This window comes from Osmerus eperlanus, chromosome 22 (assembly GCF_963692335.1).
Source record: "Osmerus eperlanus chromosome 22, fOsmEpe2.1, whole genome shotgun sequence".
NCBI lineage: Eukaryota > Metazoa > Chordata > Actinopteri > Osmeriformes > Osmeridae > Osmerus > Osmerus eperlanus.
In genome coordinates this window covers 5,366,211-5,381,967 of record NC_085039.1, presented here as the reverse complement: position 1 = coordinate 5,381,967, position 15,757 = coordinate 5,366,211, and the positions used below count along the sequence as shown (strand labels likewise).

The 15,757-nt window shown below is 40.5% G+C and overlaps 3 protein-coding genes and 1 long non-coding RNA gene across 5 annotated transcripts in view; 2 read left to right on the top strand and 2 right to left on the bottom strand.

Annotated features, from left to right (window-relative positions):
* The window catches only part of LOC134008431 (son of sevenless homolog 1-like), a 31,066-nt gene extending 28,383 nt beyond the window's left edge, over positions 1 to 2,683 (top strand). For both annotated transcript variants that reach the window (XM_062447807.1, XM_062447806.1), the window contains 2 exons: positions 684 to 805; positions 1,068 to 2,683. In XM_062447807.1, coding sequence (XP_062303791.1) covers positions 684 to 805; positions 1,068 to 1,637 — 692 coding nt within the window. In that variant the 3' untranslated portion in view covers positions 1,638 to 2,683. The remainder of the gene's footprint in view (positions 1 to 683; positions 806 to 1,067) is intronic.
* Positions 2,684 to 3,536: 853 nt separating this feature from the next.
* On the bottom strand, positions 3,537 to 4,652 carry gemin6 (gem (nuclear organelle) associated protein 6). Its single transcript, XM_062447808.1, has 2 exons — positions 4,335 to 4,652; positions 3,537 to 4,234 (listed from the first exon to the last, which is right to left on the bottom strand). The coding sequence occupies exons 1-2, from the start codon at positions 4,463 to 4,465 to the stop codon at positions 3,856 to 3,858; spliced, it is 510 nt and encodes a 169-aa protein (XP_062303792.1). The 5' UTR covers positions 4,466 to 4,652; the 3' UTR covers positions 3,537 to 3,855.
* Positions 4,653 to 5,249: 597 nt separating this feature from the next.
* Positions 5,250 to 10,569, top strand: LOC134008756 (uncharacterized). The gene is made up of 3 exons (XR_009928183.1): positions 5,250 to 5,351; positions 5,578 to 6,282; positions 10,191 to 10,569. It is a non-coding gene; the product is annotated as an uncharacterized LOC134008756 (long non-coding RNA).
* Positions 10,570 to 11,111: 542 nt separating this feature from the next.
* Positions 11,112 to 14,008, bottom strand: LOC134008735 (uncharacterized). Its single transcript, XM_062448243.1, has 8 exons — positions 13,845 to 14,008; positions 13,357 to 13,749; positions 13,119 to 13,220; positions 12,800 to 13,032; positions 12,422 to 12,600; positions 12,173 to 12,266; positions 11,318 to 11,444; positions 11,112 to 11,217 (listed from the first exon to the last, which is right to left on the bottom strand). The coding sequence occupies exons 2-7, from the start codon at positions 13,739 to 13,741 to the stop codon at positions 11,409 to 11,411; spliced, it is 1,029 nt and encodes a 342-aa protein (XP_062304227.1). The 5' UTR covers positions 13,742 to 13,749; positions 13,845 to 14,008; the 3' UTR covers positions 11,112 to 11,217; positions 11,318 to 11,408.
* Between the last annotated feature and the right edge of the window lie 1,749 nt (positions 14,009 to 15,757).

Below are 15,757 nucleotides of genomic sequence, written 5' to 3'. Positions count from 1 at the left end.
CCTCCGTCCGCAGCCACAGCCTTGTTGTCGTCGTGACATTCTGTCGCTAAATCTCCTGACGGTTTTCACGATGGTCACATAAACATCCATGCGTCAGAAATGGAAATGTGCTTCATGACGCATTGTCAGGGGATGGTCTCAATGCAATGACGGACTCCTACACAGCAAACCTAATTTTATGTGACTAGTGTGAAGCTGTTGTGCTCTGTGTTCAGCCTTGACCAATCCGTTACTGTGTATCTCTTTTGAACATCTCAAGCAGGTTTATGATGGCTTGTTTAAGGCTTTTCAAAGGGTTCATTCTCCACTAGTATCATCCCTGTAGCTACTCAATTCCACTTATTTTGAGATTTTAAAAAGATTTATATATATATAAAATTAATTCATAGCTTGGTATGGGGTCTGTGTTCATAGGTCAGGATTCATATTGTAAGGGATTGGGGGGGAGAGAATTTGATTGGGTTAGGTCATGTGTAACCCGTCATCCAGTCAGGACTAACATAACATGAACTATAAAATGATTTGAGTTAGGTGATTAGGATCATATAAAAACAAATAAGGTTATACAACTCTTTGTTCAGTGTCACGCATTTTATTTCACGCTTATTCAGGGATTATTCTTCAAAGTCTTCATTACCCCTGTGTGCTTCTTGGGAGTTGACACTGTGTTTGTGTATTACCAGGGTCCTCCTCGGTATCCTCCATGGTTAGTTTCCACAGGAGCTCAGAGGACGTCCCCGTCCCCCCGCCCGTCCCGCCCCGCCGACGGCCTGAGTCTGCCCCCGCTGAATCCTCCCCCTCGAAGGTGAAGAGACATTATTTTGACCTTCAATTGTTAGTGTGAATTGATTGACTGAACTGTACAATTAAGTTTTGTTAAACAAGGAGAATGCTATGTATGAAAAGCTGGATTGCATCTTTGTTCAGCTGTTTTGAAGAAGAACAGTGTTGAACAGGTCAGAGTACAGTGTCTGTTGTAATTTATTCAGGGTGGTGATGATTCTTAGCTCGTGTTGGTACTGCTTTGTGCATTTACCTCTTTTTATCCCCCTCCCTCTCCCATCCAGATGATGTCAAAGCACTTGGACAGTCCCCCTGCCATTCCCCCTCGGCACCCCACCAACACCAAGGTCTACTCCCCCCGATACTCCATCTCAGCGGACCGCACCTCTGTGTCCGAGCCCCCAGATAGCCCGCCCACCCTGCCGCCGCGGGAGCCAGTGAGAACGCCGGACGTCTTCAGCTCCCCGCTGCACCTCCAACCGCCCCCGCAGGGGCGCATCCGTGGTGAACTGAGCCAGGCCTTCTTCCCCCCTTCCTCCGTCTCCTCCCCGCTGCCCTTCTGCCCCCTCACCCCACCACCGCCCCCCACACCCTCTCCTTCGCTGGGGCCGCGCAAGCACCTGCCCTCCCCGCCCCTGCTGCCGGGAGGAGGGGGGATTCCAGACTGCGAGCCCCTCACCCCAAATGCCGCCGGGCCCCCTGTGCCCCCCCGCCAGAGCACAAGCGGGGGGGGCAGCGCTCCCCAGGCCATCCCCAAACTGCCCCCCAAAACGTACAAAAGGGAGTCGGTGTCTGCGCATGCCTCCCTACACCGGGACGGGCCCCCTTTGGTGGAGAATGCCAACCCCTCCTAAGACTTCTGTACGTGGTGACTCTTTGGTAGCGGGGGGAGATTAGATGAGCTAACACTAAAGACTTCAGATCAGAACAAAAGAAGTAAAGCATAAATTAAAACTTTGACAGGAAAATAAACTAAACAAAAAAAACAGAAAGTCAGAGTAGATTGTGTTCTTACCTGGAGTAAAAAAATAATAATGTGCCCTTATGGAGAAAAAAAATGAAAAAAAAACTTCAATGAAAGATGATTGTCTATTTCTCATTCAAGTGCAGACCATTGGAGATTGCCTATAAAACCCTTAAGGGGCTGTCTTAATGTTTGTTTTTGTTTATCGTTTGTGTGTTTGCTGTTTGTCATTGTCCAGTGTTTATTTCAGTGAGTTATTTTTTATGTGAATCGATTGCAGCAGTACATGTATGTGAGCTCAAGTGGCCTACCCACCCCTGCACATATAGCTTAAACGACGAACCATAACCAGGACCTCAAGTCCACCGCATTCTGTCTGGACATCGAAAGAAAAAGACTGTAGACCAGTTTGAACTTTTGACTCAAATTAATAATCAATAGGCTCAATATAGCATTATTACCTTGGTGAAAACAGTGAATGGGCACTACTGGACTAACTCATGTGAAGCCTAACAACCACAGACTTGAGAAAACTCATTGAGCTATTGGAGGGTTTCAAACCGATTCAACACCCCCAACGCACACATAATAACGAATGTCCGACCTTTGAAACCTGCCCTATTCTGATGTAAAAGGGACTCTGGAGCCATGTTGTTCGTGGTGTTTTAGGCTTTGTGTAGAGACTTTCAATCCAAGGTGAGCAGTCCTGTGTGCCAGTAGTCAAGAGTACCATGATTTCAGGTACCCTTCCACACCAAAGAGGTACTTTTCAAGCATTCAAGAAACACAAGAAGTGATTTTTCTTTTTTTTGTGTTAGTACTTTTATCTTCTGATTCATTTGTTTTGCCAATGAGTATGTAAAAAAAAAAAAAAAAAAGATTGCCTTCTTTAAACAAGGGAATAAAAGTGTTTCTACCACTCTACAGTGTAAGTCAGCCATGAAAATAGTAAAAGAACTACTGCCCGGAATGGTTTCAATGTCTTTGAATGGTATTTGAAGTCAACTGTGTGGGTATTTGATGTATACATCCATTTCTCTTTATAGAGCATCATGAATTGCTACAAACTGGACCTGTTTTAACTTGTTGAGTTAGGCACACATGAATGTATTTATATATTTTAATAGTGCGTTATTAGATGTACATGAAGCCTAATTTAAATAGGTGACTTTTTCTTTGCTAATGACATCTGGTTAGACAAGTATTTTTAATACTTTTCATCACAAGTAGACCATCGTTTGTTTAAAAAAAGTGTTTTTCCATGTTACTTTTCCTGTTTTCCTACTTAATACCTTTTTTGTTCCTTCTAGGTTTGAGGCCATGATATATTGTAAAATTAACAAATATTTAAGTGTCGTTGACTGGATCATCAAGACAGTACACACAAAGTGCAACGACTCCCCCACCTTTCCCAAATATGTGGAACTTTCTTCCCAGCACTGTTCAAATGACAGATGCAACTGTTGCACTGTGACCAAGTACTTACAAGCATGGGCCTCTTGCAATATATATTTTTCATTTATCAGGCAGAAAACACGTTGACTTTGTGTCCCAAACGTGTGTCCGCCATTATAAACGAAAGTTGTTCTGTGAGCTTCTAGCTTTCCATTATGTCCTGCACCACTGAAGTTTGTACTGCATGTGAACTAACTTCTTGGATAGCCATAGTCAAAGTATTACGGTTGTGAACTCCAATTAGAAATTCCATATTCAATAATCAATGATAGATGTGTGTGCTGTACCAAGACATACAGGTTGAATTCCAGAAATCAATCTGATAAGAGATTCATTCTGTTGCAATAACCAGTGCTTGTTTTATTAGAAAAGTGCCATACAAAAAACATAATTAACAGTAGCTACAGTCCACACAACTGCAAATTTACAAAACAGAAATCCCAAATCCCTATCAATTATGTTTGCATTTTTGTACAAACGGTAGTATTAGAAATATCAAAATAATTCAATTCAAAAGCAGTCTTCTTAAACACCAAATTGTAAAGATGATTCTCTTTCAGTCTACACAAACTGTTGACACAATCACCAAAGCAGCTCAAAGACCTGATTCTCCGTTTCTTGACCAAGCTTCTTGTCCAAATGGCGCACCTTTCTCAGACATTCGCAGGTTGCTCGCCACCAGGGTTGCTCTCCACAAGACTTTGCACTCGGGCCAGAATGATCTCATTTGGGCTGCTGCAGTTCTCTACTCCATAGGGAGGGCTAACGGTTAACACGTTAGCTACCTTCAGTGTCTCTCCTTCTTCCTCGACGGGGATGCGATTCTTCTCCAGCCAAACACGAAGGCTGTCCTTCCTACGCTTCAGTTCGTCCACGCATAGAGTCTGTGCACCGTGTGGTGTGAAGACGGCTCTCATGCGCTCCGAGATGGCCTCGTTCCCTTCCTGTAAAACCTCCACTTCTTCTACAGCATGACCCATTACCACCTTAACCACAGCTGTTCCTTTTTCAAGCATGTTTACCAAGACGATACTGCAAATGAAGTAGAAAGATGTGTATGTATAACGATAGGCGTTTAAACAGTTATTCGGTTTCTGGAGCTAGCCATCTTTCTACTAAGAACATTGTTTACCTTGCAGAGACTGGGTCCACAGTGAACACCCAACCTTGATGTTGTTGCTTTTCGTGCGCGGTTACTTTAACTTCTTTGTTGACATATGCACCCCATTCAAGGGGCTTCAGTTGACGCCACTTAGTTGACATGATCAGCTTGAACAGTCCACTTTTAATCAGCGTTTGTCTCCAAGCTGTTCAGTAGAAATTTAACACATGATGCACGGACCTCTAACACCGTGTGCCTGTAAATTGTGTCGTAAGGAAACAAGGAACCTTGATTGCGGAATGTCCATGCATTAGACCAGTGCCTCGCAACGTCTCGAATCATCTATTTTTCAACTCAGTGTGTAGCTGAGAAATATAAATGTAGGCATTAACTTGCTAATTGTTATATCGCATGCGCAGATACACTATGTTTCCTGTCAGAATCTTACACCAACCATGTCAAGATAGCCTACGGGTGGGTACGACGGAGGTAAATTGAAATCGTTTTCAATAACACTGACGTTGTAATGCAAGTGCAATTAAAGTTTCACCCAAAAATATTATGAATACAGCTATGTTATATTGTACAATTAGTATAAGTAGCAAATGGTATGGAAGCAAATCGTTACCAAAATTCAAATGCAAATGCATTTCCAAAAATGCATTTGCATTTTAAGAATGTGGCTGCATTATTTGACTCATAAATGAAATTAGTAATCAATCATCCTATTTGCATTTTAATTTTCTTCTTCAAGAGTGCTCAATCTTTCACTTAATTAAAATGAAAAAGAAATAGACATTTGAGATTTAATTTTCAAAACACTCTTAATACAGAGGACAAAGCCTGATAACTTGTTAATGTCTGTTTTTTAGGTCAATAAGCTGCATGAACTGGACTTAAAGCCCCTGCTCTTCATGGGGAAAGAGAAGAGAGGGGGGGGGGGGGGGTTTACAGCAGAGGTCATTGCAGGCATAGGCTTCATACCAGAGGGGCCTGTGAGGGAGATCATTAAAAAAATGACCACCCTTTATCAATACTATCTTAAATGTAAGAACACATTTTACATTGGGACATGCTTTTTTATAACTTTGCATTTACATTTAGTTTCTAAATACTTTTTGTAACATAGAATATACTAATAGAATATTGTTGATGAGTAAATATTCCCAGATTAGACCCTATTTCTGTTTAAATTAACCTCATTTGTGGGGCTGTTATACTTAGATTCAAATAATGTTACGTCTACATTTACTTATTTGTCTTTATCTCTCAGACCACAATAGCCTTCTTGCCACAGCTGGTGAAGAAACACCAGAAGCAACATCCCCTGCCTCCACTCAGGATCAAACCTTCACCCTTAACCTTGTCCCGGTCCCCCACCGACCTCCTATGACTCCCTCTCTCTCTTCATCTACTCTTCCTACTCCCTCTCTCTCTTCATCTACTCTTCCTACTCACTCTCTCTCTTCACCTCCTCTTTCCCCCAACTCTCTCTCCTCAACTCCTATGACTCCCTCTCTCTCTTCACCTCCTCTTCTCTCAAACTCTCTCTCTTCATCTACTCTTCCTACTCCCTCTCTCTCTTCACATCCTATGACTCCCTCTCGCTCTTCACCTCCTCTTCCCTCCCACTCTTTCTTTTCTCCTGCTCTTCCCTCCCATTCTTTCTCCGCACCTCCTTTCCCCAGTCCCTTGCTCTCTTTACCTCCTTCACCAACCCTCTCTCTATGTTACCCACTTTCTACTCCTTCTCTCATCTCTTCTCCTCAAAAAGGTCTTCCCAAAATTCAGTACCCGGGAAAAAGAAAAAATAATTTAACGTAAAGGTTGTCTTATGTAAGGGTCATAGGCTTATGCATCATGAACAATCTTTTGTTGTAATGACCCCAAAAAATCAGGCAAATCATCTTATTTGTTATTCCTCTGTTTATATATTTTCAGGCAATTTCCTGTTTGAAAAGAGGGACGTTCAAAGCAGGTAAGCTCAGATGCATGCAATTGTGTTTTATTTAAATTATTTTTAGTGGGTGCTTAATTTGAGTTAGCTTGTGCATGAATCCATCTTGCCAGGCTTCAAGTTACATTTACATTACATTTAGTCATTTAGCAGACGCTCTTATCCAGAGCGACTTACAGCAAGTACAGGGACATTCCCCCCGAGGCAAGTAGGGTGAGGTGCCTTGCCCAAGGACACAACGTAATTTTTGCACGGCCGGGAATCGAACCAACAACCTTCTGATTAATAGCTCGACTCCCTAACCGCTCAGCCATCTGACCCCCCTTGAACAACAAATCGAATTGGTTACCTGCAGAATGGGTCATCAAATATATAATTAATTAGCATCGGCATGAATGTGGTCCGCTTAGACAAAATACACTCCACATCGAAAATTCCGTCAGACCAACGCAAATGTGCTTCAAGGTCAAACGAAAATAGCAAATCAAATAAAAGTTAAACTACAATTCTAAATATCGCAGGAATGCGATTTATATGAAGGCTTATATACAATACAACAACCAGACATTTAATTGACATGTGTAATACAAAAATATCACAAATTTGTAAATACTTTGGATGCGAGCCCTTTTTGCCCAACCTAAAAAAATAAAAAAGTAGTCAAAAAGTATACCGCGATTGAAACAGTATAGCCAAATCTCTCCCGATAGACACATTTCTGCCGTTGCACGGTATATACCGTCATACCGCCCGGCCCTAATAGACAGATACAATCACTTGCAATTTTTGGGGTAAAAGTGCCTGCCCTTTTCCTAACAGTTTCCAAGGATGACTTCCCCAGGTGGTTCTGTGCAACAAACTATCTGACGTGTCAGGTTAACATTTAGGCCCATCGAACTCTAAAAGACTGTACTCTATCTTTTGGCTATATCTCAAGTTCCTTCCTCCATATGAAATGTAGCCAACAGCAATTTTTCAACACAAGCAACTTGTGAAAAGCCTATAGTTCCTGTTGTTAAAATTTGAACATCTATCATTAAACATACACTGCCTCTGTGGATAAACTATCACCAACTTTAATCAGAGAGATTAACTTCTACTCTACTAAAGAACTGCAGTATCCAATAAGGATTCGTTATTCTTTGTGTTAATTATAGTCCTGTAACGGCCACAGATACCAGATTCATATTACTGTCCAAGCATTTGATTTGATTACTATTAGGATTTGAATTTTATTTAAGCCAATATGATGAAATGTGCTTCTCCAAACCTTTACTTATACTAGTATTAAAAGTCCCATGACATGAAAACTTCACTTTAGGAGGTTATTTAACGTTAATATAAGATCCCCTATCCTACCTATGGTCCCCCAGTGGCTAGAAATTGCGATAGGTGTAAACCAAGCCCTGGATATCCTGCTCCGCCTTTGAGAAAATTAAAGCTCAGATGGGCCAATCTGGAATTTTCCTCTTATGTCGTCATAAGGGGAAAGGTTACCTCCTCTTTCTCTGCTTTGCCCGTCCAAAGAATTTGGCCCGCCAATGATAAAATGAGCTACGACCATGCAAGCACGATATTGGTTTTTCCTCGAGAGACATCAAGGCTTGCAAACGACCTAAGCATGGCAGTTAGCCCCGCCTCTCTCCTCCTCATAGCACTTAAAACTACAGACACAGAAATGGCACATCCTGAGGAAAGCTCATTGTGGGACTGCTCGTAGTGGCTGTAATTCTGCACGAAGGCTGAATTTCGGGAGGAGACTTCAGATACAGTATTAGGGGACCATTAAGGCCTATATAAAAGCATCCAAAAACAGCATGCCATGGGGACCTTTAACTTAAGTCACATAATCTCATGGTGAAATTGTAAAACAATATAACATTGATCACTCTATTTCACTAACTTTTGATAAAGTAACAACTATGTTATCAAAATTGTACTTACTTAGTCTTATTCTTATTAGGTTCCTCCGGTAGGAGGGAACCTATTGTTATTGTTGGTATTCTTATTATTATTTTTCTTCTCCTTGCGCCCCAATATCTCAAAAAGTCCCTGGTCATAAATTTTCTAATTTGGCACATTGATACTACATCCAAGTGGGTACCCCCACACCAAATATGGGCCACATCGGACCATAGGGGGCGCCACAGGCCACGCCCAAAAGTCCGATTTTCAAAGTGATGGCATTTCCACCCCATTGCTCCAATTCTTCTGAAACGTGGTGGGCATGCCTCATTTTTCATGAGGAACAAAAAATCCTCAAGGACCCATAAGGTCCGCCATGATGGATTTTCCTGTACTGTGATAATTTGGGAAAACCTTCAAAATTCCTCTTCTCTTGAACCAAAGGAGAAATTGACTTGAAATTTGGTACAGATATGTATCATTGACGTATTTTAAAACATTACTTAAGGCAATTGAATCAAGTACAAAATGGCTGAAATGGGTGTATTTATGTAAATGTCCACATTGCCTCAATATGTTTGTGTCACTAAATCAAATGTATTTTTGAAGGATGGTTCAAACCTAATACGCTTTAAGGTGACATGCCTCTGAAGTACCATGCAAAGTTTCACCTTGATATGTCAACATATGACTGAATTACAGCTGTTTGAACTTGGACCAAATCTGACAATGCTCGCCATTGGAGAAACAGCTTTTTTTAATTATCCAGTTATTGAACTTTGTGTATTCCATGCCTGGGAATGGCTCAATTGGCTGAGATGTTGTGCTGGTAATCAAGGTTCAATACCAGTCAGAGGCATAGTTTTTAATTTTTTATTCTGACCAAACGGTTTCTAGTCTCCCGATAAATCCTCCGGTTGTAAAACATAGCAATGCGTGTTTATTTGAGCCCATCACAACACATCTGTTTAGCGAGACTGTGTAAACCACTGCAACACAAGCCAGGTTCACCACAGTAGCTAGCTACTTGTAGTCTACGCATGGTAGAGATAACTCTAATGGTTTTCTCTAATGAAGTCAATTGATTGTTCAGGTGGATCCCTTGCCTGTTGCACAAATTCATTTCAGTAACCTAAGCCAGGACACATTCCCACTGATGCTTGGCATGATTTAAAATTCCCTTCCATGACAAGTTATGGCACTCCAAACAACCTGTTTAAAAAAACGATGAGAAAGTTATTCTTTACAGCAGCAACCCAGTCATCCCGTTGTCCCGTTTTTATAGGAAATGTACAAGCAGTTTCAACTTAGGCTGAATCTAACAACACTTACCACAGGAGAAACAGCTTACTTTTTTATACAGTAACTGAACATGACAATATTCAACACTGAGAATAGGGCTGGGATGGTGACCTGTAAAGTATAAGTGTGTAGGTTGGAATCCAGCCATAGTCTTTTGGCCTGTCATAATTTTGATTATCTGTTTAGTTCAACAGGATGACATCATTCTGAAATACGATGCACAATTTCATGCAATTTCACCTTGAAATGTCAACCGTTTCTTAACCTTTGTCCAAAAGCTGACCAAAGCTAATACTCTGCCCTTTCTATTCATACAATTTCAACAGTTGGTATGTAGCAGAGAGGATAGAGAGACTGACTTGTAACCTTATGCTCATGAGTTCAAATCCCCATTCAGCCTGTTGTTGGCCAAACATGAAGTAGTTTTGCTCCCTTGTTGTCCAACTCTCGATCTTCTGCAGTGTACATGTTTATAATATTTTGCCATTTTGCGGAGGAACCCGCATCGCTGCTTGCAGCTATATTTTTTATATATATTTTATATTTAAATTGTTTTATTCTTAGATTTTAGTTCTTAGAAATAGTTAAACTTTTGCACTTTTACTTAATTTAAGATCTGTATGTTTATTATTTGCCCCTCCCTGCCACAGTAAATTCTGTGTTTGTTCACATACATGGTGAATAAACCATATTCTGATTCTGATGTGTATTTCTTTTTACAGTGTAAAAGAATGGGAGGATACCTGGAAGCCTGCTGTTAATATGTCTGTGCCTAGCTGCCTGGTTATTGTTTTAAGAGTTCCCAGTTCTGTATTTGTTATTGATATACACTGTAACATTTTATGAGCTTGTTGTGATACTGTTACGGCCACTGTCTTTTTTTCTGTTCATATTTTGTTTGTTATCAACTTCCTGGGTTCTGGGCATCGATTGTGGTTCAACTTGGCTGCCTCCATAACACTTAACTTATAACATGGGTGAGTTGGTGACCGAGCTAACGTCTTCGGGTTTTTGTTTTAGATTCACTGTTAGGTAAGGGAGCGCGCTGGCTCCGCCTTCCCATTGCGGGGAGGGCCAGCGGCTATCAGGTTTTGGTTTTATTTTCACTAACTCAAGTCTTGTTTTTCTTTTCAATAAACTTTGGTATTATTTTTAAAAACATTGACTTGCATGGTTGGACTCACTTATGTAAGCCTACAAGCAAATTTGCTTGGTGGAGGTAAGAGTAGACTACATATGAAGAGAAGACTTCGATTAAAAGTTAGGCCATTACAAGCGGATGTAAATTTGTTATCCTATTAACACCACATTGCATACAATGTTAAATGATGGATTCCTTGTGACTGAATATGAATAATCTGTACTGGGAGTGCGGCGCGATGACCTCGCATTCAGAATAATCCATGCTTTTATAAAGGGAATGGCATGAAGGTAGGCTATATGAATTATAAATTATATATTCTCATTTTTAGCGTGTTGATGATAACCAGAGCCATAGAAAAAGAAAAAGTGCACATCATACTCTAAAATGTAAAGGTCAAGTAGCTAAAAGCATCACCTCGCATTTTGTATGGTGGGCTTTGGCATGCATCACAGACAAGCAATGCCTCATTTCCTGAAGGGGAGTCAAGTATGTCAAGTATGGCACATATCGGCAGGTCACATTCATGGTCAAAAATGTAGCACTCTGGAACTCTTTTTGGAGAAACATTGGATATGCAAAGATTTCTCCTCTATACATATTCAGACCTTTACAAAAAAGCACAATGCACATGAAAGAGGCATTAGATCATTATATAAATATATATTATTTATCGTTTTACTACTACTTAATCAGACCCATACCAACCTTTGAGAAGAAATCCATGTCTACACACAGCAATTTCCACACCTTCTTCATCCAACTTGTTGGCCCGCTTTGAAGTCTCTCTTGCTGCATTCTATTTGGAGTCACCACACATCGCTTTTCCTGCGGTCTACCAAAGTAAATCATTTGAACATGACAATAGTTAATTCAAGTAGACTAGATTGCAGGACTGTTCACGCAAACACACAAACTTTAACTGTCAAGATTCTGTCTTTTGATGAAGAAAGTGTTTTGACACTAAATGACAACACAACATCAGGCTTAGGTCTCAATCATGTCTCTCTTGGCTCTGAAGGCCGGAGGACCATCTTTTATAGGGCACAGGAATGTAAACATAGATAGTGAAGAAGTCAGGCAGTAATGACGTTACAACAGTCTCAGAGAAAGAGATTCACAGCTCCCAACACATGACCACTCAGACTAGAGATCATAGTTGGCGCTCTCCTTGTAGTCATGACAAAGGACATTTACCCAGTACTTTCTCCTGATCCCGAACATCTATTAACCCTGACACATAGACACAATCTACTCTTATTAATAGCAAGCTTACATGAGAACATACTAACTAGTATCCAATGACTAGTTCTATTGATTAGTGAATAATGTAAGCACACAGGAAATCGCAATTTCTTCCACACTTTGCCTGACCTATCTTACATTTGAAGGATAAAGCAATATGCAGTATGAATGTACTGTGCCCCCTGGATAAGAATCTAGTGCTGTATCCCCACCTGATCATAGACTCCCTTCTCCAAAGGCAATCGTGTTTTCTACTTTAACTTTAATTAGTTACAAAATAATCCCAATAAATGTTGTTCAGAATAATGTAAAACTTACACTCATGACAGTTCCCCGGACCTCCTCAACAAAACTGGACACCTCAGAGTCTCGGGCTAAAAACACTCCATCGAAGAACCCTGGCTCTTCACTCCTTTAAGACAATGTATTATGGACTACCTTTGTAATAGGACCTTTTATATATGTAGCACTTATCAAAAAAAACATTGACATTAACAGTGACATTAACAGCTGGACATACTGTATATTAACTACATTGGCTGTTTATAATGTGTGCACAGAACTCACTGGTTTGTTTTCTGGAACCTGTACAACTTTCTGTTGCCATCCACAGAAACACCCACCATTTCAGGGCTACAGGCTGGACAGGCCAATGGCTCCTTTCCAAGAAGTTGGTTCTCTTCATAGTTGCAGTACACAAATTGCAGAAAACTTCTCTGAAATGCATCTGCATTCACTTTGCCAGTCTAAAGGAAAGAATATAATACAGCTTTCAAGAACGATAAACTACATCTTTGCCTTTGTATGTTTTGTGTTTTGTATGCAACTTTTCAAATCCATAAGGATGCAAATTACTATTTTGTGTGGTAAGGTCTTCAGTCTATTATCTGAAATATGTACTACCTACTACAGCCACTTGTGGACCTTGAACTGCTTTTTACTTACTCTTCCATATTGCTTTGTTCTCTGGTCCAACATTGCTGTAAAGGTTTGTCTGGACATTCCTGGAGCTGCTGTCTTCATAGCCTCAAAGGAATGGAAGAGATCTTGGTGGAACAGTGTCTGTGCCTGCATGGTAGCGGGCCAGTAACCACTCTTTACAAAGTCACTGACTTCTGGAGCCCATTTCTGGTTGCAATGTTTGCATGTTAGCACCGGAACGTGAAGATCATAACGGCCTGAGAGCACATGAAAGGCAAATCAATAACATGAAACCAAAGTAATGTGTTATATAAAAAAATTCAACAGTTTAACAAGATCCTACCATTTATGCAAACCAGTATGATGGATCTACCAACAGAGACTGCTGCATCAGCGGTGTCACAGGAGCATATCCTTTGAGGTAGAGCTGTTGGCAGAACACAATCTGCAAGGCAAAGAACCAGAAGGTATACAATTAAGAATGTTTGGGTTGTGAGTAATGACTTAAATAACACATTTCAATTTCAGATAAGAATGATCTGTTAAGAAAATTGTCATTCAATTGAAAAAGAAACGCCAACCTTGTTCACAAATGATGTATTTTCCATCATGGAGTGTCACAGATTCTGTTGGCGGGATGTATTTGAAAAATCCATCCATGATGGTTTGCCTGTTGTGTAGAGTGTGGTGTTTATGCACCAAGCCATCACACTCAGCACAAAACCACTCTGAGGGCATACATTCCCCACAACGGATGACAGCTTCTTTCACGTGACAGTGATTGCATGTCATCTGGACGATGTTCTCAGCAGAAAGTAAATTTTCAAGGTTCTGTGGCCTCGCCTGTTGCCAACATTGTTGGACCTCTTTCTGCCTTTGACTCCAACTGGACAATGGTGGCTGCTGAACAAAATCTTGCGATTCAATGTTCTCTGAGTCCTGTAGAAGGTCCTCAAGCTGCTGCATATTAAAATCTTCAAAAGGGAGGAGAAAAAAGAATAATATCATAACTTCAACATTGCCACAACACACTGTTGAAATACAGCATTTGGCACAAAAGATTAATCACCAGGGTCTAGGTGTTGGCCATGGTCTAATGGCTGTGAAGAAGAAACATGTCCTCCTTTGTCTGGTCTTGATGTTGACTGCTTTCTAAGGGCTCGTGGGCGCTGGTGAACAATGTCCCCATTGTGGTCCCTCTTCTTCCAATGAACAGGCTTTGGTGATGCAGTCCTAGTTTTTTCTGTCTGTTCTTCTCTGTCTAGAATTAAAACATGGTTTAAGAAAGGTTTACCAATATGGGAAATGCCTTCGGACTACTGACAGAAAAAGCAGTTAAAGTAGTGTAACCCTTCTGATTCATGTCATGTATCTTATATGGACTGGTAAGAAGGAATACTGTTAACTATAGACAAAAAAGCTACTTTACCTCTTCTGTCTTGAGATGTTCAATTCCATCAACTGCAAATCACTCATCATTGATTTAAAAGAGTAGACAGACAAATGGGCAGATGGCGAGTGGGATGTTTCTTTTGGACACAAGAAAGTGCAATATTAGAACACTTTGAATACAAATAGTAGATAATAGACTCGGAAGTACAAGAAGGCCAGGAACGTAGCTACCAGGTTGTAAAAACAACGATCTGGCGGTGAGTGGAGGGCAAACCAGGGTATGTCACCGCAAGTTATTGGGAAACTGGACCGCAGGTGTGGATCTTGTGCAGGTAGGATGGACTGGATCACTGGAGCCTGGAGATGCACACAAACACAGACAAACAGAACGACAGAAACAAAAAGGCAGGCAGAGCCTGTGGAGGGCGTAATACAGGTAGACAGAGATAGGTGGACACAGGTATACACAGGTACGTCCTGATAAATTATGAAATAGGCTACTGTAAGGCAAGGATATGGTGAGGTAATAAGGATATCGTTTCCAGAAAATGCTTGACTTCAGCTGCAAGTAAGAAAAGATAAAAAATACAATACAATAAATGTCATACCTAGCAAGCTATGAGATGTAAAAAGGACCACGCCAGCAAAGATAAACATTGGTCTGAGTCCAATGAATGTGCACCGGTTCATGACCTTGCATGACATAACATTATAATAGCTATCTAGCTAGCACAGTGTATTAGCCTATTTTTGCAGTTTACAAAGTCAATTAATTAGTGTGTTTGCTGCAAGCAAAAACACTTGTTATTCTGCATACTTATTATTTTTTTGATTTTTCCTCCCACTTTTTTCCGTCGCCTACTCCTTTCACGCCGTTTAAGCTAGAAACACCGTTCAAACTTCATTTGATAAAGTCTGAACTGCTCTAGTGTGCTATTACTTTTCTCATTGATAACTTTTTAAGGTATTAAAGTTAAAAGTGCAAAAAAAATGATTGGGTTTCAATGGTTCAGAATGTTCAAGTCCAATTCAATTGTGACGTCATGCACCGACAGAACTGTTTCTCACCGCATCAATTTTTGACACTGTTTAACACTTTCCTGCCTGAATATGCAGACTTTTTCAAATAATATACCTGAACTGTTTATACCATTTTGAAGACAAGATTTAGGGCTTTCTAATGATGTAAATATTTATATGATCATGTTAGGCAAATCATCCTTTATCAAGACGATTTCACGGAGCCATTCTGACAAATCTTCTCCGTCTGCATTACTTTTTTAGAAAACCTAATTTTTAACCACTTTCACTACGAGATAGAGGATAAGTTAGAGCGTATGAAGTGTGCGTACTTCTGTCGTGAATCCAGAACAGCAGACAGATTTAAGATAGACTATTTTGTTTAAAAGTTATGACCACTGAAGTGATGAGTGGGATAACGCAATTCCAAGCTAGCGCAATGGCTCTCCATAACTAAAAACGGTTCTACTTTTTTCCACAATCGACCAAATTGGCAAAACAAGGTATGTACATTGAGCTTAAAGTGTACATAATCTAGCTAGATAATTTTTCTTTAAGCAAGTTTCACAA